The 26,430-nt window shown below is 38.2% G+C and overlaps 1 protein-coding gene across 3 annotated transcripts; it reads left to right on the top strand.

Moving 5' to 3' along the window:
• The first annotated feature begins 636 nt into the window (after positions 1 to 636).
• On the top strand, positions 637 to 25,982 carry TRA2A (transformer 2 alpha homolog). 3 transcript variants are annotated; one of them, XM_018075404.2, is made up of 10 exons: positions 682 to 901; positions 4,696 to 4,829; positions 9,167 to 9,478; positions 9,758 to 9,891; positions 11,386 to 11,551; positions 14,994 to 15,182; positions 23,338 to 23,453; positions 23,949 to 24,056; positions 24,759 to 24,826; positions 24,996 to 25,982. In XM_018075404.2, the coding sequence occupies exons 5-10, from the start codon at positions 11,519 to 11,521 to the stop codon at positions 25,004 to 25,006; spliced, it is 525 nt and encodes a 174-aa protein (XP_017930893.1). In that variant the 5' UTR covers positions 682 to 901; positions 4,696 to 4,829; positions 9,167 to 9,478; positions 9,758 to 9,891; positions 11,386 to 11,518; the 3' UTR covers positions 25,007 to 25,982. The 3 variants fall into 3 exon arrangements, with proteins under 3 accessions (XP_017930891.1, XP_017930893.1, XP_029817834.1); XM_018075402.2 differs by lacking the exons at positions 4,696 to 4,829; positions 9,167 to 9,478 and having other exon boundaries at positions 637 to 901; XM_029961974.1 differs by lacking the exons at positions 682 to 901; positions 4,696 to 4,829; positions 9,167 to 9,478 and adding an exon at positions 1,949 to 2,069.
• Positions 25,983 to 26,430: the final 448 nt, after the last annotated feature.

A 26,430-nucleotide genomic window follows, 5' to 3' on the forward strand; every position in this document is an offset into this window, starting at 1 on the left:
TCTCATGCTAACTAGCCCGCGTGCTCCGTCCTTCTCTTCTTTTAGGTCACTGCGTTTCATGGGTGAAGGGTCTGTGAGTCGGTGGTCACGATTTTCCCCTGCTGGAATTACCTTGTACCCAGTCAGATGTGAAATCAACACAGTCGTTGTCTTTATTAGTTTAGTTTCTTCCTTACCTTGGGAGCTCTGCCAAATGGCCCTATGGCCTATAAATTCTGCATTCTTTGTTTTCACCATCAGTGGGCATCCCTCTCTTCGGTTTTGTTAACTTCCCCCAAGGTCTGAGATCATTCAAACGTGTCAAGCCCTAAGCCTTAACAAGACAATTCTACCGACAAGTAATTTAGCTTTCCAACACGTGGACATCACTTAGAGCTTGCTTGTTAGGTGCCTATCTGTTTCAGGGATTAAATCCCCTTTGTTGTTGATTAGGCTTGAAAACATACAAAAATTAAACACCAAAGAACATCCTTTCTTAAGAAAAATCTTTTTACGTATTCCACATTTCCCTGCTCCACCAGCTCACCCAGCGAGGGCGGATGGGTAGGGGCGTACGAGGGCCGCGCGCGCGCTCCCGGGACGGCAGGTGTGCGCATGCGCGGCGGGTCCTCCCGCAGCGCTCTCGCTCCTTTGTGAGGGGCGGGCGCGGTCCCGCCCCGCGCGCGGTGCCGGGCGCAGACGGAGCGGCCGCGGCGGCGCCATTTTGCGCGGTGCGGGAGGCGCGGGCGGGAGGCAGCGGTGGTGCCGGTAAAATAGCGGCAATAGCGGTAACGGCGGCGATAATAGCGGCCGTGGGTTGCTGCTGGTGCTAATCGGGACTAGCGTCCCCCGTTCGCCGCAGCCCCGTGGCCAGGACTCTGCCGACATGAGCGACGTGGAGGAGAACAACTTCGAGGGGAGGGTGAGTGGCCGCCCCTGCGCGGGCCGTGCTGAGGGGGGGGCCGGGCCCGGGGGCGGGGGTGGGGGCGCTCGGCGTCCTCCGGCCCGCAGGGTGGGACAGCGCAGCTTGGCTCTAAAAATGGCTCCTTCAGGCGCCTGAGGTTCGCCTGGGCCGTGGGTGACGGCCCGCGTCCCCTCCGCTCTCCGCGTTTTTCCGGCCACGGTGGCTTGTCCCATCGCCCCGGTTGGGCGGGCCCCGGGCCCCGGTGCTGCGGATCGGCCCCTGCCCGCCAGTGCAGGTTGTTTCTGTGAGAACGACGCTGCTGTAGCCCCCGGGGTTTCTGCCCGCTGCTGTTTCCCTCCCGCGCTCCCGAGCCGCCCTGTTGCCCGCCGGGCCCGCGGGTCGCTGCTCTGCCCTGCCCCTCCCCGTCCCCGCTTCCCGGGCCGCGGCCGGGCAGCCGAGGCCTCCTCCCGCCCGAAAGAGGAGGGACCCCGCGTCCTTTTGTGCGAGGTGCGCTGCTTCCCCTGGCTGCAGGAGCGGCCTCTGGCCGGGCCCCCTCCGGCCATCGGGGGGGTCCGGCTGTCGCTGTGAAACTCATCGATCGCGCAGCTGGAGGGCTTCGGACGAGCTGCTGCGGCTTTGTAACCTCGTTAGGACTGTGTCTTTTTCCTCTAATGGCTGCAGGTGTTCACGTACACGTGTGACAGGTCCCTTCTATGTTCATTGTTTTGTGGGTTTTTCTTAGGGATGATCGAGGCAGGCAGGAATTAGAAACTGCTTGAAACGGGAATAAAATGTATGTTCAAGTCCTCCATCACCATTTATTTTTTAAAGAAACTTGCAGAGATTTTTTTTTGTGTTTTGATTCTTTAGAGGAACACCTGAGCATCCTTTTAGTGACTTTTTTTGATGAATCAGTGGCAGTAGCTTTGCAGTTATATGTAGTTACTGTCTGGAGAAACAAGCAATGAAATTTTGGAAGAACAGTGTCATATTCCAATAATTATTTTTACACGAGTATTGTTGCCCTTTTTATGGTGTTAGTTAAAAAAAAAATAAATTCCGTAGGCCGAAAGTTCTTTACCTGGCTGTGCAATGACTGCTGCTGCTTCCTCGGGGAGGTGAACAAAACCTGTTCTTGTGTTGATTGCTTGGACAAAAGGTGGCTGTGTAGCTAAGATCTATTCAGGTAAATAAACTAATCTCTGAAGGGGAAATAGCTAAGTCTCAGAAAGTTAAGCAACGATTATACTTAGTTGGGGGGGTTGTTTGGTTTTTTTCTTTTTTTGTTTTTTTATTATTACTTCAATCTTCCATTTTGCAGCCAATATTTATATTTTTAAGAATTATTTTCTTGTCTGTATTCCCACTGGGGGGTTATTGTTAGGAAATAATTATATTAGGTTAATATCCAGATCATTTATATTGGGTTCCTTGATGGATCTGTTGTTTGTATTACAAAGCTGCTATAGCTTTGTGCTTTCAGTATTCACACTGCCTCCTGCCAAAGATAGAAGTAAAATAATGTTTTCAGAGTATGCAAAGTCTGAAAAGTCCTATAGAGCAATTTCTGTAACTGCTGTTTATTAGTTGTTGGTTTTGTTTGTTTGTTTTTGTGGCGGAAAATTTATATGTTGGAAAGAGCTGCTGAGTGTGTCGAGTCTTTGTTTGGAAAACTTCTCTTTTTGCTCCATAACACTGAGATTTCTCAATAAGTCTGGCATGTGCCAGTGTCTTGTCTATTGGTGTTTTTTATGATCGAACATAACGACAGGTAGTAGTTTGTAATTTGGGGGAGTTGTGCTTCTGTTAAAGCACCTTTGTAAGCTTTTTTTTTCTTCAGTAATACTTTTTTGTTGTGATGCTACTAAAGTACTTGAAATAAGAAATTTCATTTCAGAGTAATGTTTTACATTTAACTTCCGCTGAAAGTGCCCATAGGCATAAAATTAAGCATGTACAGCTTTGAGGCTATAGTGTTTAGTCTGCTATTCCCAGTTGGATAGGACTCTTATCATGCATTGAATATCCTGGTGCTTCAGTTTGCTCCATGCAGGCACGTGAACCTGAGAGTAAAGCAAAAAATTTCACTGGGAGAAAGAACTGCAGAAACCAGAAAAAACTTTGTAAAGAACTCGTTTTCCTGGAAATCAGCAAAATAAGAGTTCTGAGTACCCTCTCAGTTCTTTCACCCCCCTCACGCTTAAGTACTGACTTAAAAAAACTTAAATACCAAAGGAGTAAGGGGGCTTTAAGTTTAGTTTATGCCCTTTTATGTTTTATCTGTGTAGATGCACATTGTCCCAAAACACTTCAATGAAAGTTGAGTATGATCAGGATTTTTTTTTTAAAAGCTTATTTTATCAGCATTAAGATATTGTCCGCATATGTGCTTTGCCTCTAATTTATTATTTTTAAATCATAATGTTAATTAATCTGACCAGGAAATTGAAAATAATTATGGAAATAACTTGTCAATGAAATTGCTTAATTTGCACTATTTAAAAACTTTCATTTCTAAAGTATTGGGTAAAATCATTGTAGAGCTTTTTTTCCTTCTCGAGCTCACTCATGTCTTTATTAAATTCTTTTTTTAAGCAAATGCTAATCAAATATGCTCGTATTAATCAACATCCACTCTGGTTTTGTGTCATTTTGTTTCAACTTCAGCAAGTTCTCTATTAAGAATGTGGCTGGTTGAACAGAAGAAATCCCCCTCCTCAAGCATGATGATTTAATGGAAAGAAATTGACAGAAGAATTAAAAATATAGTGGATGTGCTAGAGCTAAGTTTATGGACATTAAGAATAAATAAATATTTTAAGTAGTACTTGTTATCCAGTGACTTGGTTTTGGAAAAGTCAAAGTATTTTATCACCACTGAATGCTTTTGGTGAGGAAGTTAGACAAATGACGCTTTTTTTTCTTTTATTGTTGTCAGGTGACAGGCAACTCTTATTTCCTTTCATATTTTCATTATTTTAAATAGGGTGTTGTTTATTTAGTGTGTGTTCTGTGGTACAACTTAACATGTTTCCCAGAGCAGCGAACAAGAGGGAATCTAAACAATTCTGCACTTCAGTAGCTCCACATTAAACTTTGATTAGTTTTTTTCAAGCTTCTGATAACATTTGAATCGTAAAGGTTTAGTAGTTTTGTACCAGTATTAATGTGCTGTTGGTCTAAATAGATAAAATTTTTTATCAGAACAAAGGTTGAACTCCCATTTTATAACTGTATTGGTTCTGTTCCTTCCTTCTAATGAGATGTCTCCTGCTCTGTGCAGAATGTTACAGTGAGCTAAATAGTAAAAACTAATAAAGCACTTCAAGAAATGTATGACTTTGCAGGTCAGCCATCTTGTTGAAGGAAGTATGCATAATTCCTAGGTATGTGAGCAGCTTTTGGGTTAGTTTAGCTGTGAAAGTGCCTTGTATTTTCTTCATGAAGCTTATATGCAAAATACTTAACTACCTGTGGAATTACGTAACTGATCAACTTTGAGATAATTTCTTTGCCAAAAAACCCACAAACGGTGCGGGGGTCGGGCTCGTTTAGCTATTGTATTCCACTCTCCTGAAGTGGCAGTGTGCCACCTCTGAGCAAAGGAAGGCGTATTGCTTTCCATACCTTTTGAAACACAGGCACAATGTGTGCTGGTGCTCAGGGGTTCTGTGTTCACTTGGAGAGTGCTGTGATCACCCTGTGGTGTCTAATGACCAGTGTGGGAAACAAGAGCTTTTCTGAAAGTCAGGGGTTTATTTTTCTTTTAATTTTTTTGTTTGTTTGTTTTAATCGAGCTTAATAAATTCTAGGTTGTTCTGGACCATGTCAGCTGGGAAGACTGCTCTTTTTGAAAACAAATTCTTTTTACCATCTTCCGTGTGTGGTAAAGGAGTGACTACAGAAGCCTCCCTGAAGAGGTGTATTTTCAAGCCTCAGTGAGAAGGTCAACTTGTAATTTCAAAAAGTTTATTACTGAAGCCTTTTTTTCCCCCCCTTTTCATAAAGAGGAACATTGAGAAATGCATAAAGTTTACTTATTTTGGTAACTTTTAAAATATACGTGTCTTCAAGGTAGCAAAACTTACGAGTTGCTTTTTATACAGAAGTTTATTATGTATACTATTATAATATTTATAGACGAATAGCTACTTAAGGGATCAGTTTTGGTTTTATTATAGAGTAACAGGGCATGGTATGAAGCAAAAATGATTTAAGTTCTCTTGTAAATTTCAGGGAAAGTTGGGAGATTGCTGTCAAAACTGTTTAAAATGTCATCTTTTCTCAGAAGTGAGATGTCACTAACTTGACAGTTTCATCTAGTGAACGTAGGCTGCTGCTAAATTCCTTTTTTTTTCCTAACATTTTTCTCTCCCCTTAGAGATTGATTTCGTTTGTGTTTTTTTTTTTTTTAGTTTGGATAGGATTTTTTAGTGGGATTTTTGGAAACTCTGAACTATCATTTTACTGGCTTAGTGGTATTGCTAGGCTGCTTGTTGTCCTGTCCTTTTTTCACTCCATGTGTATTTCCTCTTAAGAGGGCCAAATGAATTTCATTTGAAATTTCTGTGTGATTTAATGATTTTTTCCTTTCCATTTCATTTCCCGTGCTTTGTTAGAGAAAGCTTAGTTTAAACTTATTTCGTTCTTTTTATTTAGCATCTTGCTCTAAATTTTGATACCTTTCAGTCATACTCTGAAATGGTAAGGTGTGAGTTGAGGTAAGGCATGACAGAAGTTCAGGACAGAAGAGGAATGTAAAAGAATAGGTTTTGGTGGGGGTTTTTTTTGTTTGCTTGGGGTTTTTCATGGGGGACAGGAGCAGGTTGTTATTTTGGTTTTTTTGTTGTGGTTGCCTCCCCCATGTTCTTTATCATATCATCTTCTCTTGGTGAGTGAAAACTGAAAGAATACTTCTGAAAGACTTCTGCAATTCTACTCTGTGTGAAAGTGTTGTAAATGCTTTTAAAATAGTAATTATATTGGAAAGTAGGAATTATTTTGAAGGATGCAAGGAAGATAAGTGATAGAACTTACATCAGTTAAACAGCTGTACCGGTATGGATGAAATACATGGACATGGCTGATGTCTTGCTCAGGTGGATCATCAGAAGTTGTTGATAGTTCTTCAGTGACTGGTTTTATGTGATCATGAGGTAATGGGGAGAGATCCTTACCACTTCATTTTGTGATTATTTCTGGGAAGAGAGAAGGTGGCAAGGATTAAAAATACTCTTCAATGCTCTCTTTAAGTGCTTCTAAATGCTCCTCTTATCAGTAACTGAAGCTGCAGACCTTGGATTTTGTGTTTGTCTACAATAACTTCTTTGACTCCAAGTTCCAATTCTTGATGAATCATTAGTCCCGTTTCCTGGTGTGTATCTTATTCTGAAGAAGCACCCTGTTACAATTGAGTTGGGGTTTTTTCTGTAGTTATTATTTTAGGTGAGGGGTTGGTATGGTTTTTGTTTGTTTTTGTTAGGGGTTTTTTTGGGGTTTGTGTGGTTGGCTTTTTTGGGGGTAGGGAGAGTGTTAGCATTTGTTTTGAAAGGGAAGTCTGATCTTACAAATATTACAAAGTTAGCTGTTGCTTCTATTCCTGCAGGCAGTAGTGACAGCAGATCTAGGTGGTTTGACATGGTGACAGTGGCCAGTCAGTCATTTGGCCCTTAAATGACTGAGGATCTTCAGAGCAGAAAGATAAGAAAGTGCTGAGGATCCAGAGTGCAGTATTTAGTTTCTGTGGTAATGATGGAGCTAAGATCCAAATGTATAGGTTGCTTAAGGACTAGTACAGAATTGAGAGACTTTAGTGCTTTGGATAGTAGAGGTGTCTGGTTTTGCATGTTGAAGATAACATACAATGTTAAATATTTTTGTCATTCATATTGCAGAATGGATATAAATTGTTCATGAAGAACAGTTGGGTTGGTATAGATTAAGATACAGCTTGATAATTGTTTCATTATAGTAGGAAGTAGAGGAAGAAAATTCTCTAAAATCTTCCTTTGTGACTCCTTGGAGCTCTGAATCTCTTAATCCCTGCCTGTAGTCTTTCTCATACAAATCTTATTAGGTACTTTTTCAGCATCATCCTTAAGTCCTTAAATTCTTGCAGGTTATTGTGATTCTGTGTGTCTCTCCTTTTGAAGCTTTGTAGGAGGTATAACTAGATGATCTGTGTTGCATCAGAAGATGAGATGTAATTGCTGCCAGTGACAGGCACAATGTGCAACTGCTATCAGGTAGCTTCTCTTCAGCTGCAATTTAAATCTACAGTTATTTGGTTGAGGAAGCTCGAAATATGTAGGAATTTAGGCTTTTGCCTGTGTCGTTCCAGTTTTGAGGTTGTATGTTTGTTAGTGCAGCCCCTAAGGGTCTTAAACAGTTCCAAAAGGACTTGATGTACATTAAATGATGTCATATTTGGTTTTGGCAACTTTATACAGATTTGCTGTCATAACTGATATTAAAAAAACTCTACAGGTGGTAATCCTTAGGTGCTTCAGGTGAATAGTTAAGAACTCTAAGCCGACTTTTACATTGTATAGTATTTTTAGCACCTCCCAACACTTCTAGGCTGTGCAGTGTCTAGGGAGTGAGGTGGGGGGTGATGGGTTGCTTTTGTCCAGGCTTTCAGAGTTCTTGTTCAAGAATTGATTTCAGATGTAAAAGATGTGGACAGTGCAATATCCTCATGAAGAAGGGCCATCTGAGGAGGCTTTTTATTGAAGGGTGTTTTGTAAATATGATGTCACTTTGAATGGTTTTCTATATTGCTGGTCAGTTCTACTAGGGGGGAAGTAGAAATAATTCCCAGAGAAATTGGCAATTGTCGCAAGGGATGAAGTATAAAGGAAAGAATTTAGGAAGCTATTAAACATTGAAGAATACAAAACCAGAGGAGAGATGATGAAAAATCATGTTACTGGTTCTAAAACAAAATTATTTTATCATGAACAGTGGCTTTCAAATGTAGAAACGCTAAATAAAATTTGGTAATATTTCAGTGAGTGTACATAATTTTTTCAGAGAAAGCAATGTAATTAGCTTCACAGATAGCCATCTTAATAAGGGTGACTATTATGCAGACCTGATTATATGGTTCACCTGTCACAGCCAAGCATTGAATTTGACCTTCATTGTTGAAGTTTGGCAGGCCTGTCATCCCAATAGGTGACATTCTCCATGTGTCCCTTGTCCTTTTCACTGAGGTAAAAGGGAATGGTAGTGTGGCTGTAATACTTGTTACTAGGGAGTTCTCAAGTTCTGTTTCTGGTGGACTTTTTGTCTTGAAATATGCGGACAGCATCCTTTGAAAAGAATTTCAGCCCAAAGTTCTGAAGAATTTTAACTGCAAGAGAAAGTGCAAATCTGGACATAGGTAGAGGAAGAAATAAATTGAGAAAAACACTGTGAGGACAGGCAGGAGGAGAAATAATGCAGATAAACATGAAATGTAACACCTATGGGAGGGGAACTTGCTATGCATTTTTTCATTAAGCATTTTGCACGCTTTTGTGAATTTACAGATTTTTATAGCATACTATTCTGTAGGGGATTTTATAGTTAAGCTCCCTAGAAATGCTGTGCACTATAAAATATGAGGAAATCCTAACCTGCTCTTTGTTTGCTTGTTTTCCTAGTTTTTCTCTTGTGTGTCTTACCATGCAAGAAAAAAAAACCCTCCTGTCTTTACTTGTATTGGATTGCTTTAATTATACTATTCTATGTCTTAGTTTATATGGATTATATAAGGAAAACAGGATAACAATGAGGAAGAAAAAGTAGGAAGAATAATAATTTATGTTACTTATGCCTATGTGCATGTATTATGCAAGTAAGTATGTACATAGATAGGTTTTGACTGGAAATCTTTGGCCATTCTGTTGAACTGACAGTGTCTTAGTAATCTGTAGGAGTAAAATTTGGGATATTCAATATTGAGAATACATAGCTATTATTTTAGGGGGGGGAATCAATGATATCGATACTTCAGTATATTGTGCTAATTAGTTTTTAGTGTATCTATGTATCTTAAAAAAAAGTCTGAGGGGAGGAGGGTAGCTTTGCAAATACAGTAAAACACTGAGAACTCAGTAAGCTCATTGTTAGAACGTAGACACTTATACAGTTTTAAAGATATTAAAAAAAATTGTTTTATAAAATAGTTTCTTGCACTTTACCTGCTGGCTTTTCAATTTGATAGATAACATCTGAACTCCAGCAGAGTTTTATAATCCCCACGTGCTTAAATATACTAAATGTTCTTTTTCCATTAAGGTTAATGTTCGTGAAGAAATTGAAGAGTTTTTTCCAAGAATGTGGAAGATAAATCAAGATAAAAGAAGGCTAATGAAAAGTATTAAAGATCAGAAAATTAAAATTGAATGGGGGAAAAAATTGAACAGAAGATTGGTCAGATAGAAGCACTTGAATATTTTTTTAAGGCTATAATGAATTGTTTGAATTGGGGAAGAATACACGAAGTATGAAAAATGAAAAACTCAATGAAGAATGAAGAAAAGTAGAAAGCAAGAGTGAAGTAGAATTAAAAGAATCTGGAAGAATGAATGGGTCCTAGGTTAAGTAAATGTATGGTTTATGTTCCAGTGTCTGTATGATCAAGTTGTAGATGAATTTGCATGATTACTTAGTTAATAGAGAATTGGTGATCTGGTTCAAGCAGGGACCTATTTGAGGAAAGCATACAATATTAACAGTGGGTTAGCAAAATGAAATTTGTTTTGGAGGGTATTGCCTAACCATTTGTTTTTCAGGAGCAATCAATATAATAGAATTACTGTACTTTAAATGTTAGGAGTTAGGCATTTATGCAACCAATACCATTTTTAATACTGTCTTTTTTGTTAGGAGTCTCGCTCCCAGTCAAAATCTCCAGCTGGGAGTCCTGCTCGTGTAAAATCGGAGAGCAGGTCAGGATCTCGCAGTCCATCGAGGGCTTCCAAACATTCTGAATCGCACTCGAGGTCAAGATCAAAATCAAGGTATATCCAGAAAGTTATTTGGTGTTCTTTTGGTAGATTGAGATTTCTTTTCTCCTGTTGTAAAAATTATAAAGCTTCTGGGGTTATGTTAAATTTGCCTGTTTGTGCTGCTCCTAGATGGACGAAGTTGGGGAAAGATTTCATGGGTATGAATGGAGAAAGTGCTGTAAATAGAAGGACTAATGTAGAAATCACAACTAAAATTTGTAGGCTTGTCTGTTCCAAAAGAGAGAGGGGATTGCATCTCAGTTCTGTAAAGGTCCTGCCTCTTCCCCCTAAAATCTTTTGGGGGGGAATTTTTGTGTGGACTTCTTTTAGGGGAAAAAGAAGTTCAGTGAGAACTGTAGTAGGGTAGTCAGGGCTAGATAAAAAAGAGTAGGCTCTCTAACTGTTGGAAATATTGGAAAGCACTTGTTGGGGATGTTCTTGACATTCCTTCATTGGAGGCTTTAAAAACATAATCAAAAACTACATCTTAAATCGGTTGTGAATAGGTTCTTGATTTATGAGAGCTCTAAGATTTAAATTCATTTTTTGATGCTGCGTATCTTTCTCTGCCCTTCTCTGCTCCAAGTCTGTGTGTGCAAAGGTAAAGCTTTATAGCTCTCGGTTCTGACAGAGCTTGTGTGGAACAGAAGAGATATGTCTGTCTTTTTTTCCTCTAATATGTCATAAATATTATCTGGCTTATACTGCTGATCTTCTTTATTCCCTTGCACCATTATACAGATGAAAAGAAAAGAGAGCTACCAAATCTTTCTCTCATCAACGAAGAGAGAAACTGGAAAACAGCATTTGTAGCTCTGGAGGGGGAAGAGGAATTGCATAGTGTTATGTCTTTCCTCCTCCCCAGTTTTTGGGAGAGATCAGTAACCCATCTTCTTTATACACTTCATACTAGGGCAGCTGAAAAAGAGTTGCTGTGCCCTGAATTCCCAAAATTCAGGCTAATGTTATAGTTTCTCTTATTGCAGTGTTTAGCCAGATAACTACCTGTTTAAAACTGAGCTTATTGTTGGCAAGATGTGTGCAAAGAAATGCTTGAGGAGTTAAGCAGGTGTTTAGGGTTTTTTGGTCTGGAATAATTTTTGTCCCTAGTTGAACTTCATTTGTAGATATTGCAGCAGTATAGTGCTGCCAGATCTTTCAGTTTTTCAGTCAAAACAGTACTTTACAATGTGGCATATCTGGCTTCTGTATCATTGTGCAAATATTAGTTACATAAGCAGCCAAGCTGGTAAAAGTTTAAACTTTGAAATGCCTGAAATATAATCCTTAGTGTGTGCCAGAAGTACTTTCACAGAGTTAAAAATGGTGCTACCGAGCAGATTGTTAGAGGTCCGTGCAATCTTTAGATGTGCGAGGTAGAAGCAGCTTAATGATTTCAATTGTAGAGAACCTCTAAAAAAAAGATTTTTGTCTAGGAAATTCAAGGCTTACAGTTCAATACATTATATGCATGTGACCTAACTAACAGCTTTCTTTTTGTTGAAGATCCAGGTCCAGAAGACATTCGCACAGACGTTACACTCGTTCCAGATCCCATTCTCATTCCCATAGGAGACGTTCTCGAAGCAGATCGTACACCCCAGAGTACCGTCGTCGAAGGAGCCGTAGTCATTCTCCTATGTCCAACAGGAGAAGGCACACTGGCAGCAGAGTATGTTCATCAAGGCTGAGTATCAAAACAGTTGCTGCTTATCCAGGTTACCTGCAGGCTGAGTTTGACCTGCTGGCTTGTCACTGGAGGATACGGGAATTGGGTGGGAGTGGGGGGTATGTGTGGAGCAGTCTCTGTCCTTACAGCTGGGCACTTATTTCTTGGGTCTGTGACTGGCAGGGAAGTTGTAGAAATGCATTGAAAAACATTCCATTGCAAGTCAGTATGTGCAGATATAGTGACATCTGCTTCCATCAGCTCTAGAAGTTGAACCCTTCTGCCTTCTTTTTTTTTTTTTACAGTTCCTAGTAGATACACTCCTCACAAAAATGAGACCTTTTCTGTGTGAGCTTGCAACCTGACAGTATTGATAAGATTGACTAGAGAATCCAAAGAAGGAAATTCCCAGGTGTTTATTTGCTTATAACATAGAGCATATTATGTTGAAAGTTGCTTGTGATTTTATACCTCTGATTATTTAACTTGGTATAACTTGAAGTAAAGCCCTGTGTTATTAGGCAATACATAAATCTTAATAAACTAGAAAAATATACAGTTACAAAAAGGTTCAGTAACCTTTTCAAAATGTAAACGAGAAGTGTCTCTGTATGGGCAGGAGGAAGTGTAGCTACACCAACCAAAATTTGAGATACTGATCTTATGTCATTCTGGAGAGATTTCTCCCAGTGTCCTTTGTAATCACAGAATGGTCGGGCTTGGATAGGTGCTCTGGAAGTCATCTTGTCTGAAGCAGGTTCACCTAGAGCAGGTTGCACAGGATCACATTCAGGTGGATTTTCATTAGGAGACTCTGCAGCCTCTCTGGTCAGCATGATCCTGTACTCGGTCACCCTCAAAGAAGGTTTTCTTCATATTCAGATGGAACTTCCCATGTTTCAGTTTGTGCCCATTGCCCCTTGTCCTGTTGCTGGGCACCACTGAAAAGAGTCTGACCCTGTCTTTGTGACACCTTCCTTGAGATACTTGTATGTGTTGATAAGATCCCCTCTCAGTCATCTCCAGGCTAAACAGGCCCAGCTCTCTGAGCTTTTCTCCATAAGAGGTACTCCAGTCCCCTAATCTTCTTCATAGCCCTCCACTCCAGCAGTTTCTTGTCTAATCCATAGCTTCTGGTTTCCCGTTACTTCAGGCTGATCTAAATGAGTGCTGTTGAATACAGCTCAGTGTTTTCCTTGCTGAGGGCAGTGGTACTTTTCTCATCCTTTTAATCTGGTTTAGTCTTCAAATTTTTTATTAATTTTGTCGAAAAGCATATCGTTTTTTTGGAGGCTTACCCACGTGAAGCGTATCACCAGGAGCAGGTGATACCAATGTGAGGGAGCAGGCAAAAGCATGTGGAAAAGGGCAAGACTCCAGTGGTGTTAACATATAGTGGTTTAAGCTGTTGTAAAGCAACATTCGTAGTTGAGCTTTTTGTGGATTGTTGCCGGCCTCTAATCACAGTGTAGTAAATATTAATCTAATGTCTTTAAAAATTGGCAGAAATAACTGAACTTCAAATGGGTTAGCAGTTCTTCTGGTGAAAGGTGGAAGAATCTGCTTTACTACTTCAGGAAATACTAGGATGTTTTGCTCTGTGAAGAAGTCTTTCTGCCTTGGAAATGACTTTGTGAAACACCAAAATTGTTCTCACAGTGAATTTCACATTAATTCTAAGGATTCTGAGAATTCTAAGGACTAGTTCTAGTAGCATCAAAATGAAACTCAAGTCAGTCAGATTTGGAATCCCCTAAATAGCAAGGTCCCAAAGATGCCAGGAAAATTGATAGCAATTTTCTTCTGATCTTGTAAAGAGAGCTTGCATACTGTGTTGATGGGAGGCAGTACAAAAACCTAATATAAAAGCTACCTTTTAGTCCTCCACAGTCAGTTTAGTCCTTCCAGCGGTAATATAGCCATCAGTTGTAGCTTAGGGTGTGCAGACTGATCTTAGTACTTCTCTTGTCTCAGAAAAGGTAATAGGGTTTTTAAGTGTAAGGGGGTTGCTAAAAAAAGGGCAAAAGGTATGGACTCTGTGGAGAGACTTCTCCAAACAATGATTTAAAAGACAGATTTCATTAGACTCCCAAGAGTTCAGTAAAAAAATCGGTATAGCTGCCAATGCCATTGAATTATCAGATATGTTTTTACTCCATGTTTCAATCCATCTAAACCTGTATAATTAAAACTTTCAGATTACAGACTACCAGGTTTTGGTGTGCTCTTCAGCTGTAATAAGGAATTGCAGAGGATTTGTGTCTTAAAATAAAAGTTTGAACTTTGACAAATGGAAAGAAAGGAACATCAAATATATGAGTAGTTTGGGCATCTTATTTTCACAATAGACTCCTGAGCAAAAGCACTGAAAAGAACATGACAGAAGATCTAAGCCTGTTCACTCTTTGAATCAGGCTGAAAGGCAAGCTCTGGGGCATAAATTACTGTGCATTGATGGGTTTGAAAATTTGAAATACAAATTTCAGGTGTGTCAACTTGCAGTTATTATTTTGGCAGAAACATTAAATCCCTGTGCTTGTTGCTGCTGTTTTAAATTGCTGCATCTAGTATAACAGGTGCCAGAAGCTTAAGTGAAAAAAGTGCTTAATTTTGATTAAAGTAATCTTGTGGTGGAATTGGCATTAGATGAACTCTGTGACATGTAGAGAAACTTTGACTTCTCCATATAGTGAAATATAAAGGAGACATTTTACCTTGTACAATTACATATTTGACTTTGTTTAGTTGAAGTGAAATAAATAAATAAATAAATAAGGATGCATTCTTTTGGATTACAGTTTCACAGAACTGGCCTTCAACACCTGTTTTTCTCTAGATGAAAGAACCAGGTGACTTTCATCCCGTTTACAAGTGGGAAAATAAACTTTCAAATGTAAATATTGACTTTCAGTGTAGTTGGATGGGAAATGTTGAGGGGGAGGAAGTTTTGGTAGAAGCTAAATTATAATTCAGTTGTCTGTTCTTAGGAGCTCAAGTGCATTTAGTGTGTGCAGCTGGAGGCAGTGTGCACTCTTTAGTACCAGTGGTGACCATGCAGACAGGCTGAAGGTGGGAGTTCAGGCTGGCAGACCTGTTCTTAGCACAGATTTGTATGTTGTATCTGCAGCCTGTTGGCAATTTGAGTATGAAATACTAATAAAATGGATTCTTATTACTCTATAGCTTCTCTGTAATCAGAATGCTTAATTTTTATGAACTGAGATTTTCACCAACAGGAGTAGTTTGTCTGGGTCTTTTTTCTGAAATAAAAACTGTTGAAAGTGGTTGCCTTTTTGAAAATATCCTGCAATGAAGTGTTAAGCTTTGTAATACTGTATGTTTAGTTTTCTTCAGATTAATTTTTTAATAATTGCTAAGTTTTTATATGAGAATATATAACTTTTTTAATGTAAATTTAATTGGAGTTGAACATTTGTCTTACCAGGCTAACCCAGATCCCAATACCTGTCTTGGAGTGTTTGGTCTCAGTTTGTATACCACTGAGAGAGATTTGCGTGAAGTCTTCTCCCGCTATGGACCTTTGACTGGTGTCAATGTGGTTTATGATCAACGGACTGGACGATCAAGAGGATTTGCTTTTGTTTATTTTGAGAGAATTGACGATTCGAAAGAGGTACATTCATGCTTCATTACTTTTCACTTTATGCATTGTCATCATGAATTCTCCATTAAAAAAAGAAACATGTTTTTGAGCGTGTGTTCATTAGCAGGTTCTCATAGTGAGATTAATTGAAAATACTTTGTTCAAGCAATATGGCACCTATAAACAGATCAGGTATTTTAGTTCAGTGTTCTGATGTTTGGGCAAATTTTAAGTAGGAGCTGGTTGTACTGAATCACCAGTGAGCATTGGACTTTGATTTTAGTCTGCTACTTTAAAATGAAGATAAATCTTTGTGAAGCTTCTATATCTGTAGTATTTTTGAAACGTTTTAGAAGTTAACTTACGAAAGTAGTTTTCTGTATCAAAATTCTGGAGATTCTCTTTGCGTTTTCTTCTCTTGAAAAATAATGGGGTTTGTCTTGAAATGTGCCTTGGTCAATGGCTTTGCTGGTTATACAGATGGCTATTTACAACTAGACTGAGTTGTTAATATTATTGATTTTTAAGGAAAGAATCAAAGAATATGAACAGCACCCTATATATTATGACTCACCACAATGAGCAGTACTTTTTTTATCCTTGTGATGATACTGTGAACCTTACTACATTTACTGAAAGTTGGAGATAAAATTGCTATTAAAAGTAAAGACATACCCTAAAAAAAAAAAAGGTCTTTAATCCTGCATTGGGGGATTATCTTTTTCTTTCAAGCAAACTTAGTCATAGACTTCATCTTGTTCATGGATTAATAGGCTTGGGTGGATGTTTCAGATTTGCTGTTTGATTCTGTTCATATTTGATAAGTTTCTTCATCAGGAGATATTAAACAATAAATAGGACTCCTCTCATAAATCACTTAGCATCACAGGGAGGGAGGGAGCATGACAGCTGTGGATCCTTCTAGCAGGACCTGAAAAATGAGAACATCGATGCCAGTTGATGATATTTTAATGAAAAAAACCTGTTCTGTGAGTTACTTGATTGATGTATACTCAGTTCTCGCCTTTGATTTCTGGTATGATCCAACTGAGAATCAGTTTATAGGAAGAGTAGGTGTAGATGTGTGTATGTGTGGTTGTTGCAGGATATAGGGGTGAGTAAAAGGACATAAAACTTTAGTGTCCCTTCTGTATTTTCCCACTTTCACTTGGAAGGTAGAGAGGGAGGTTAATAGGGTTGGATAGCTGTATATCTCCACCTGTCTTTAATGGCCTACTCGCTTCTTCTAGCCTGGTATTTCTTTGCACTGTGAGTTTGGTGGGGTTTTGTAAAAGTGACTGTTTTGTAGACTATTTAAAGTCCAAAATACTTGCAGAGTATTTCTTGTCATATTCGTGTGCCAGTCATGTCTGTTGTACAGCTTCATGCGTCTTTAGAAGGAGGTTTTTTTCCTGGTTGCCATGGACAATGGTCATGCATGACACCATGCATTTCTTAAAATGTTCCGTGTAAATAGCATGAAGTAATTTGTTCAGTATAAAGCTGTTTTGGCAGATGCTACAAAACTGGAATGCAAAGAAAAAAAAATGGGATGTTATTTGCATTCAAAAGTACAGAAAAAGATTAGCACCTTAAGCAGGAACTGAAATAGTTTGGAATGTAATTAGACCAAATTTTTCTCCCCAATGGGCTAGTGCGTGAAGAAATGGAAAGGATGCAAACTCTCCCAACATCTGGAACTCAGATAACTGAAATACTTTGGCAAAAAGGACAGCAGAAAAACTCGTTTATTTGACTTATTTCACGGGCCTTGAGGACAGATAAGTGACAGCTGGTGTAGAAAAAGGGCAGATATATAGATGTAAGGTAGGTGTGAAACTCTGTGACAGGCCCTGTATTAGAACCCTGAAGAACATGAAGCAATTCTCTATGTGGAAGATACTTCAAGTTTGAAAAGCTGAAAGTATACTTAAAAGCAATGACACTTGAATTACTTTTGTTCTGAGTAAATAACTTTTTCTTAAAAATAATAATTAAAAAAAATCTAACCAACCAAAAACAATAACAAAAACCAAACCAAATTCCCCAACACCCCAAATATCCTAATAAGGAGATGAGATGTCAAACTAAATTCCAGCCCTTTTAAAGGTAGGTGGATTAATGAGAGTGGAACTTTACAGAAAAATTAGGATTTTTCATAATCTTCACTGTTGTCCTTTAGGAGAGGTAGCACAGGGAAGCCTCTCAGCAGACATGCTCTGAAGCACTGGCAATACTAAAATTTGGCACCAAATTAATTCTCAGTAGTTACGTTTAAACTTTCATAATTTGTTTTAAGGTAGGTCAGTGTCAGTTATGCATGGATTGTGTTGCAGCTGAAATCCCTCAAGATCTTTGTCATCCCTGGTTACTTTTACAAACTGGATCAGTTACTGAACTGGTTAAAATGTTGCTGTGGGTCAAGATTCTGAAACCAAGCGGTACAGTTTGTAGTTCCATATGGTAGTAAAAACTTTTTGAGTTGTCAACTAGCTTGATACTTCACAGTGTCCTAAGAACACCAAAAGGGGGCAGTTTTAAAATGTATTTTTACTGTAACTGGTTTAAAATTTCAGAAATTCAGATTATGACACTGTAGCAGCCTTGTTAGTGATTTATGATCACCTTGATTATAAAGAGGAGCAGAGGCTCAGCTTTAGATAACTACTAGATAGAGCAGCTGTCAGAGCATCACAGTAGCCTCAGTCATTCCACTTCAACAGAACAGGGGGTTTCAATGCAGTTTTCAATGCGTGTGCCTAATCCAGGAGGTTTCTTGTGGAATCTCTTCTCTTCTGTTTGAAGCTCTGCTGAGGTTGAGATGAAACTTTATGATCAGGCAGAAGGTTCGTTTTCCATCGAACGTCTCTTATTGCAATGGTCTGGTGTTTGCAAGATAGCACGTGACCGGATTGTTAGGTTCTGAAGGCACTTGCAGACACTGCCCTTAGTTCAAAGTGTGATGGCAAACAAGAAATGTTGAGGGCTGATAGATGTCTAGAAAACATCTGATGGATGTCTAGTGGTTGTGTAGAAAACCTGAGTTTTTGCTGTGCCAATGTTCTTGTCTGTGAGCTTGTTCAAAGCCTATTTGAAAAGCTTATGTTGCTATCTAGGTTTCTTTCAGCAAACATATTCTCTGTTATGGCTGTAGTGGGTTTCATTTTTTTAATGAAGTTATGTTTTACTTTTTCTAAAAAAAAATGTAATATTTAGTATGCTTTTTTTTGCCTTGGGTATTGCAGTGTCTTATATTGGCCACTCTTCTACCAAGTCTTCAGAACTGTGTGTGCAAAATCGTGAAAGGACAAGATGTGTAAATGTTTGCTGAAGACTTGCTTCTCAAAATCTTTCTTACATAGTTCTCAATGTTGGCAATGCTGGCATGGAGCCGGTGTTGTAATGTTGGTTTGCAGTATTTTCACTATATTATAGAGGATATTCACCTGCCCATCACATCAGGATTTTCTTCCTGTGTTAGAGGATCACAAATTTCTATGTATAGGATGAGAAAAAAATAAAAAGTTATGGGGGGGAATTGGTTGTGTCAGGGTTAACAATAAGTTGAGAAGATCATGAGTGAAAAGTGAAAAGTGTTGGCTGTTCTAGGACATGATTCTTACTACAGTTATCAGAGATTCCATATGCTGGTAACCAGCTCTTCACTAACTCAGAATAAAAAGTGTTAGTTGTTTAAACTGAGGCTACTGTGAATGTACTGTCTGTAGGAGGAACTCATCTGAGAAGCATCAGCTACAGCAGCTGTTCTGATTTCTGGTGCTGGTTCCTTGGTGTTGACTATCTTTCAGAACTGCTTTCTCAAATAGTGTTCATTAGCAATCAAGACAAACTATTAACATAATTCAGTTGCCAAAGACCAGAATAATAACAGGGTTTATCGCTTTGATTTGCAAAACATTTAATCTGTGGTGGAAGCAGACCAGCTTAAAACCATCACCGTTGAGCAAAACTCCCACAGTTTGTTGAAGAAATGCTGTCAGTGTTGTTTGTGGTATCAAAAAGGACCCTTGATATACCAGAAAAGAACACAAGAAGGTCTCAAATGTTTAGAATTTAAATGTTACAGAGTTCTGGATGTAAATGGACTGTTGTTCAAAGTTGAAATGGACACTCGAATTCAACTTGGCAGGCTGCAGCAAGTGTAAAAAGCTGTGTTTCCTTATTTTTTTTCATCCCATCAGATTTTTTTTCCCCACAGAATTTCCTTTCAGTTATCCTTGTTAAATCCAGGCCTGAACCAGTGTTTGGAATCCAGGGGGGGAGAAAACCTAGTCTGTCAAGTCTTTCATCCCTTTCTGTACCTGTGATATAGAGAAGATGATGTTTTTATCAATGGTATTAAACACAGTACAGAAAGGACTTCCAGTAAAAAAAAACAAACAGGAAACCCCCAAAACCACAGCAAACAATAAAAAAAACCAAAAAAACCAAACAAAAACCAAAACAAACAAAAAACAACAACAACAAAAAGACAGTGTCTTATATAGTTATTTTTAAATTGTGGAAATATTTTCAAAATAAGTCACAACATGAATTGCTCGTTTGACTGTTGAAGTGTATTCAGTCTGTATGTTGCGAACTTTGTAGTGATGTCAAGTTATTGAAGTAATTAAAGCAGTTAAACGTAGTTGAAATGAAAATTCTATGATCTTTTGTACATTACAAATGTTATTTTGAACTCCCCTAGTGTAGTGTAAAGTGACTGTGATAACAGCTCTGCCAAGTCAGATTCTCTCCTTCCCTTCTCCCTCTTTTCTCCCCACGCCCTTCCCCTCCCAGTGACCACGGTACAGGTTGCAGAAATTTCCCCATGTTTCCATGTCCAAGCTGCTCTTTGTGGCATTATCCAGATTGAAAGATTATATATTGGTTTTGGTGGATTGTTGATTGTTTCACTAACACTAGTCACCTGTGTAAGTTCATGCATATACTTAAGTGTTTCCAAACTTGTTTTACTCTACCTCAATGCTAATGCATTTAGAAAACATCACATACTGTAATAAATATCAAATGAAATTGAAGTCTTTGTTAAATTTAATGCTTTCTTTCTAACTTTTGAGCCGCAGGAGACCATGATGCTGTAGTTTGGGAACTGCTTATTTTTTCAAACTGACACCGTACAGATAATAAGTTTTGTTATTATGGATAGTCTTCTGAAAGTTTAAAACTGCAAATCTTTAAAAATGCAGTCTAATATTGAATTATTACCTGTGCCATTTCCAATCCTAATACTGTTTTCTGACTGCAAACATACAGATGTGTATTCTGGCCTACAAAATGAATTTTTTCCATAAAATTTGCTACCAGAATTTATAGTGCATGTTTATAGGAATGCTTTTGCAAAAGCCACGCGAGTATTTTTAACAACATTCAGATATTTGGAAAAGAATCCAGATTCTAATAAAAATGGATTGTTGACAGTTAAAGACTCCTAGGAGAGTACTGTGTGTCTTAAACCCCAATATAATTTGATTTTTCTTTTTAAAAAGTTTCACTTGATGGTCTTAAATAGTATTTGAGAATGTCTTCTGCATTGTTAAGGAGAATGTGCAATTTTTTCCCTTTAACACTTACATGTTCTCAACACAGCAGTCAGGCATACCTACAAACAGCAAGAAAAGGAAACTGAAATTTCTTTTGAATAGACATGAAATAAAACTGTAAAATCCAAAATTTTAATGTAAACTCTTTTAACTTACAATAAAGCACAGAAATGCCACTAATTAAAATCATCAATATATTTTTACAGCCTTCTCACAAAATAAATACTGTTGTATCACTTACCTGAACCCAGCTATTCAGATAGGGCTTTTGGTCATATTGCAGCAGTCCTTACCTAATAATGTCATCTTAAGTACTTTGTGTCAAATACCTGAGATGTGCACATTAAGAGTGGTACAGAGAATTTGGCAGCATCTTTGGAAGGAATTTCCATTTGCTAATCACTGAGTATGAGTGATCCATACTATTAATTATTGTTGGATTTATAATGGCTTATTGTAGGGTTTGGCTTTTCTGCATTTGGGGAATGCAGTCACAACTGTAAAAGGCTTTGTTATGTTTGTATATCTATTAAAGATTTTGTTTATTTTAATATTTTTAATCAGCAGTTATTCTTGACAGCTGCTGAAGCCTAAGAAAAGTAAAGTTTTAATATTGGGTAGGGCATTAGACATTATGACTAGGGTGTTGGGAATTCCATGCAGACTGGTAAGTATGAACTAATCTTCATCCATTGAAATGTAACACCTTACTTGGTATTTCTAAAACAAACTATCAGCTCTCAAAATTAACTCTTTGTCTTTCTTGTTGGTATGTTGCTCTTCTCTGTACTGCTTCCTCTGTCGAAGAACTCATCCTCTTGAAGAGGTGCTTGTTGGTTTAACTAAATAAGACATATGCCAGATGTTCTGTATTGAGGTGGCTTCTTGTTAGTTAAGCTTAGTATTTTACAAGTTGTTATTGGACTTAAAAATTCCATGAAGCAGAAAATTTCTTAACAGGTTAGCTTGTGTATTGCTGCATTTCCGGAAGGATGCTTTTCATCATGAAGTTAATTTTTCAGCCAGGTATTTGCAGCCTTCGTTTTTGATTTGTGCACAGACTTTCTTAGGATGTGTGAACAGATTTATTTTAATTTAATTCATCCTTGTGGAACGGGACTTTTAAAAAAAAATTATGTCAAGGCTAGAAAAGTAAAAGCTGAGGAGCATGTTTTAGTCACAAAACATACCTGAGTGTGTGTTAAAAGATTTGAAATTGCAGTTGGCTAAATGTAGTTGCGGTATTGTATGGAACAGAACTCACTAGGTGGCGATATAGTATAGATACAAACAGTATTATTAAAATACAAACTCGGTGTAGTTAAAAAGATTAGTGGTCCTTCAGTCACTTCCAATTTGAGTACATCAGTTAAATCCTGAAGGTGTCACATTTTTGTATCTCCTCCATAACTTGTATATAAATTCAGTAAGGTTCTTGTTAGAGTTGCAAATAAGTAAATTTCTGAATAGTAGTTTCATTAAAAAAAAAAAAAAAGAAAAAAAGCTCTGCTTAGAGGTACCTTCATGTTTTGTGGCTGGGTGTTGGTTTTCTGCAGATAAAAAACAGCAAAGTGGTCATGTTCTTTAACTCAAAATTGTAACAGTGTCTCTCTTGCACACACGAGAAATTAAAATAATATATATTGGACTAATTGCTATGCTTAGCATCGAGAAGTAAAGGGTGTGTACTAGTATTTCAGAGATCCTGGAGCAGCTAATAAAAGCTATTAAAATTTGAAAAGCAAATTTTCAAAAATCCTTTTAAGTCCAGCGTTAACAGATAAATTTACTGGTGTGGGGTTTTTGGGGTTTGGAGCTTTAAGTTACTGTTGCATGAATATAATTCTCAAAAGTGTGCTGTGCTCCTTTGAAAAACTTATTTTCATGATTTTGAGTTTGTGAAAGGCCATTGTATTGACTCTCAAAGAGTGGAGAATCGGGCTAGAACACCCAGGGAGTGTGTGCAGGGGCTGCAGGCGGGTCTGAAGGCACAGGCTTCTCGAGCGCAGACCCTTCTGTGTATCGCTTTAGCGAGCTGCTATTGTGAGAGGGAGTGGGGAGGAAGGTTGTAATTAGGTATCCATGTAGGCTGAACCCGCCATTTTACTAAGCTCTGCTGAAGTAGGTCCTTGTAAGGGAGATGGCAGGAGGCTGGGAGAGCATGAAATGGCAGCCGACTAGCAGTAATCCGGCCATATGCACCCTACAGGAAGCCACTGTTTCACACGGCTTTTGAATCTGCCCGTCCCCTCTGGGTTAGAGGCAGCGGTAGGAAAGGTGCAGTTTTTAGAAAAAAGCTGTTTTGACTTTCAATTTAACTTCTTGATGGATAGAAGACAAAGTCTAGGGAAAGTGACTGTTAGTAGTTAGCATTGTGCTCTCTTAAGAAGGGATTGAGTGTCACGTTAGTCCGGCACCCCAGTGCGTCCTGTAACACCACCGGCAAACAGGCCAGGGGACAAGAGATAAGGCATCCACCACAGTGGGGCACTAGTAACCACTTTAAACAAAACAAGTTCAGGGCTTGCTTTCCTGATAGAAAATAATGTGTTTGTACATAGCCTTCCATATTTACCAGTAGGTTGCAGATTTCACGTCCCTGTTCCTTGTCTCTCCTGTAGGCGATGGAGCATGCAAATGGAATGGAGCTGGATGGCAGGAGGATTCGGGTGGATTACTCGATCACCAAGAGAGCACATACACCCACCCCAGGCATCTACATGGGCAGGCCAACACAGTAAGTTTGATGGATTCAAACTTAATACTGGAATCTGGTTGAGGAAATAGAGCTACAGATACTTTTTTAAAAAAATTTAGAGTTAGGCCAGTTTGATTTTATCACAAAGTTACTAATACGAAGAATGTGTTACTGTGATTCACATACACTGTTAAATCCTACTGTGGTTTATTGTATCTTTTAAAAATATCTCCTTCAGGTTTTTTTATAAAAATAATATGCAGCATAATCAGTTCATGCACTCAGCCTGCTGAAATACTAAGTTGCCATTTGCCTTTGATTTTGATGGGAATTAGACTTAAATCCCTCATGATTTTTGGGAGGGTTTTTTTAAAGGTGTTTTTATTTAAATATTTAATTTGTATATTGTTTCATGGCATAGTATTAAGTGTCAGATTTACTTACAAGATGGCTTTAAAAAAGCTTTTAAAAAAATTTAAATCAAGATGAAGAGTAGATATCTAAAGAGGGTTTTTTTGCCTTTTCCCCTAATAGCAGTGGAGGAGGTGGTGGCGGTGGAGCTGGTCGTCGCCGGGACTCATATTATGATAGGGGCTATGACAGAGGATATGACAGATATGAAGAATATGACTACAGATACAGGTACTTAATCTTTATTTTATTTCTGTAGGAGCAGAGGATTTGTTGGGAAAACTGAAAAGTTAAATGACAAAAAAATGTAGCAATATTCTGCATACATACCTGTTATGTGTTAGAGCTTCATTCCTTTGAGTTTTGTGGGATTAAAGCAGTCATCATCTTCAGTCTTTATGTAATTTGGTTATTCAGTTGGGCAGGGGGGCTAATTTTGCTACCTGAAGGAGGTTGAGCAAGTACTCCATGAATCAAGCGGACAGATAGAAAGGGAACTCATTTTTCCATGCTGTATATAGAACGAGGAACAGCTGATACACACTGCTGTTTAAAAAGGGATTATTTGTAGATGGAATTTTTAATGCTTGACATTTCATAACCATCTTGCTGTTTTGAAAGTTATCTGGTTTCAGGGAATGTTGTTCAACAAGAATTGTAGGCATCTGGAAAAGCACTTCATGTGTTTGCAAGGCTAGTGAGAGTTTATTAAATTCTTTGTCTGGGAATATCTTACAGTTTTAAACACTTCAAATAGAGAAATATAAAAGCATTTGTTAAATAACTGTAAGCCACAGCCAAACAAAGCAGAAATAATTCACACAAGCCAAGTCTTTCAGTGCTGAGGAAATGGTTCTGTTCTGTAGAAGCAATGTGAATAAGGCTTCTTTCATAATGGATGTTGTTTGGTTTCTTTTTTAATTTCCTTTAAAGGAGACGATCACCATCGCCTTACTATAGTCGATACCGATCACGATCAAGATCCCGTTCCTATAGTCCAAGTAAGTAAATGCAAGTAAATAAATAGATTCTGGCTGTCATAAACATTGTTATATGAGTTGATCAATGGAAATTCTGAATGTGAAAACTAAAAAGCTGGGCACAGTAAACCTGAGATGATGTGTGTACAGTTAAGTTTATAGTAATTGTGTCATCTTTTGTTTTTTCCAGGGCGCTACTGAAGGTCAGAAGAGTTCCAGTTGAGGACTTGATTTTTAAATACAAAGTTCAGATCTCTAGCTTCCCTACTGCTTTCCCTTCTATCCTCCCTTTCTTGTCCTCTTTCCAGCTCTTTCACAAGTCTTTGGTTCATTTAGAATATACATGTTTTCAGTTGAAGTATTCCTATTTTCCATCCCTCCTTATTGTAATACTCTTAAATATTGTAATTGTTGTAGTTTTTGTGTAGTAAAACATCTTGAGCAAAATGAAATAGAGAACCCAAAGTGCTGATACATTTTGGAAGTCATTCCTATTTGGTTTTTAAAACAGTTGCACTCCTGACTAATCAGAAGAGAGCATTGATATTTTTAAAGCGTGCATGTCATGTATTATACACACTCAGATACTTTAACATAAACCTGCATTTCCAAGTAACTTGTTAATCTTTCTGTTAAAATGTTTACCTATTACTTTGATAAACAAGTAATGACTTTGAGCCTTTTCTGTAATGAGAAATTTGCTTAGATAGTCATGAACCAGAGGAAATTTTTTTTTTATTATTATTTTTTTTTTGGTCAAGTAGTTGCTTTGAGAGTAGACTATTTGAGCTAGAGAAAAATTTGGTACTTGACTGGCTGGGAGAATAGATCCTTGTACACTCAAAAATTAAGGCTGTGTTTTATAGAAAAAAGTTTCTGGATTGCTACACAGTGGATAACAAATGAAGTTAAAACTGTTGAAATCCTGGGGTTTTCATTGTACTTGGTTGGATATTTCCCCTTAATTGGTGCAGGAGAAAAAATATTTATTGAACATAGCAATTAGTTGTATAATTTGCTGTTCATTAAAAAAAAATTACTGACTTTTTGGTATTGCAATAATGATTGAAAAAGTTTTGTTTCAAGTCCTTTTTGGAATTTTGAAAGTATGGATGGAAAAACCTACAACTACATGTAAACCCTTTTTCTTCCTCAATAAAAGTTAAGTCCACTGATACATGGTTTCTTGTCTTTTGTTCTGCATTTTGTCACCTTGGAATATAGGTTAAACAAGACTTAATACTGCTGTATGGGTAATAAAGTCAGCACTTATCTGTCATCTCGGGAGCCCTGTCTTCCCTTGGAATCAGTATGCGATTATATGGCATGGCTAAGCAGAGTGGGTTGTCCAGCTTTCTCTTGTGCCATCCTTGACACTTGCTGGAGTTGTGCTGAGGTGGTTGAAGGAGAGAAACACCACTAACTTTGTTCAGATTTCTGTCAAGTCACTGGTTGAATGTCTGTTGGCACAGCAAAAGGAATAAGACCACAAAGCCCTAACAGCAGAATATCATCCTGATTGTCAGGGAATGCCCCAGAAGAATTGGTCATGATTTTAAGAGAGTAAGTGTTTGAAATATAATTGTGTTAATTATTTGGGTGTCAATGCCAGGAACTATTAACAG

The sequence above is a fragment of the Manacus vitellinus genome, unplaced genomic scaffold, assembly GCF_001715985.3.
Source record: "Manacus vitellinus isolate BGI_N305 unplaced genomic scaffold, ASM171598v3 scaffold_3_pilon, whole genome shotgun sequence".
NCBI lineage: Eukaryota > Metazoa > Chordata > Aves > Passeriformes > Pipridae > Manacus > Manacus vitellinus.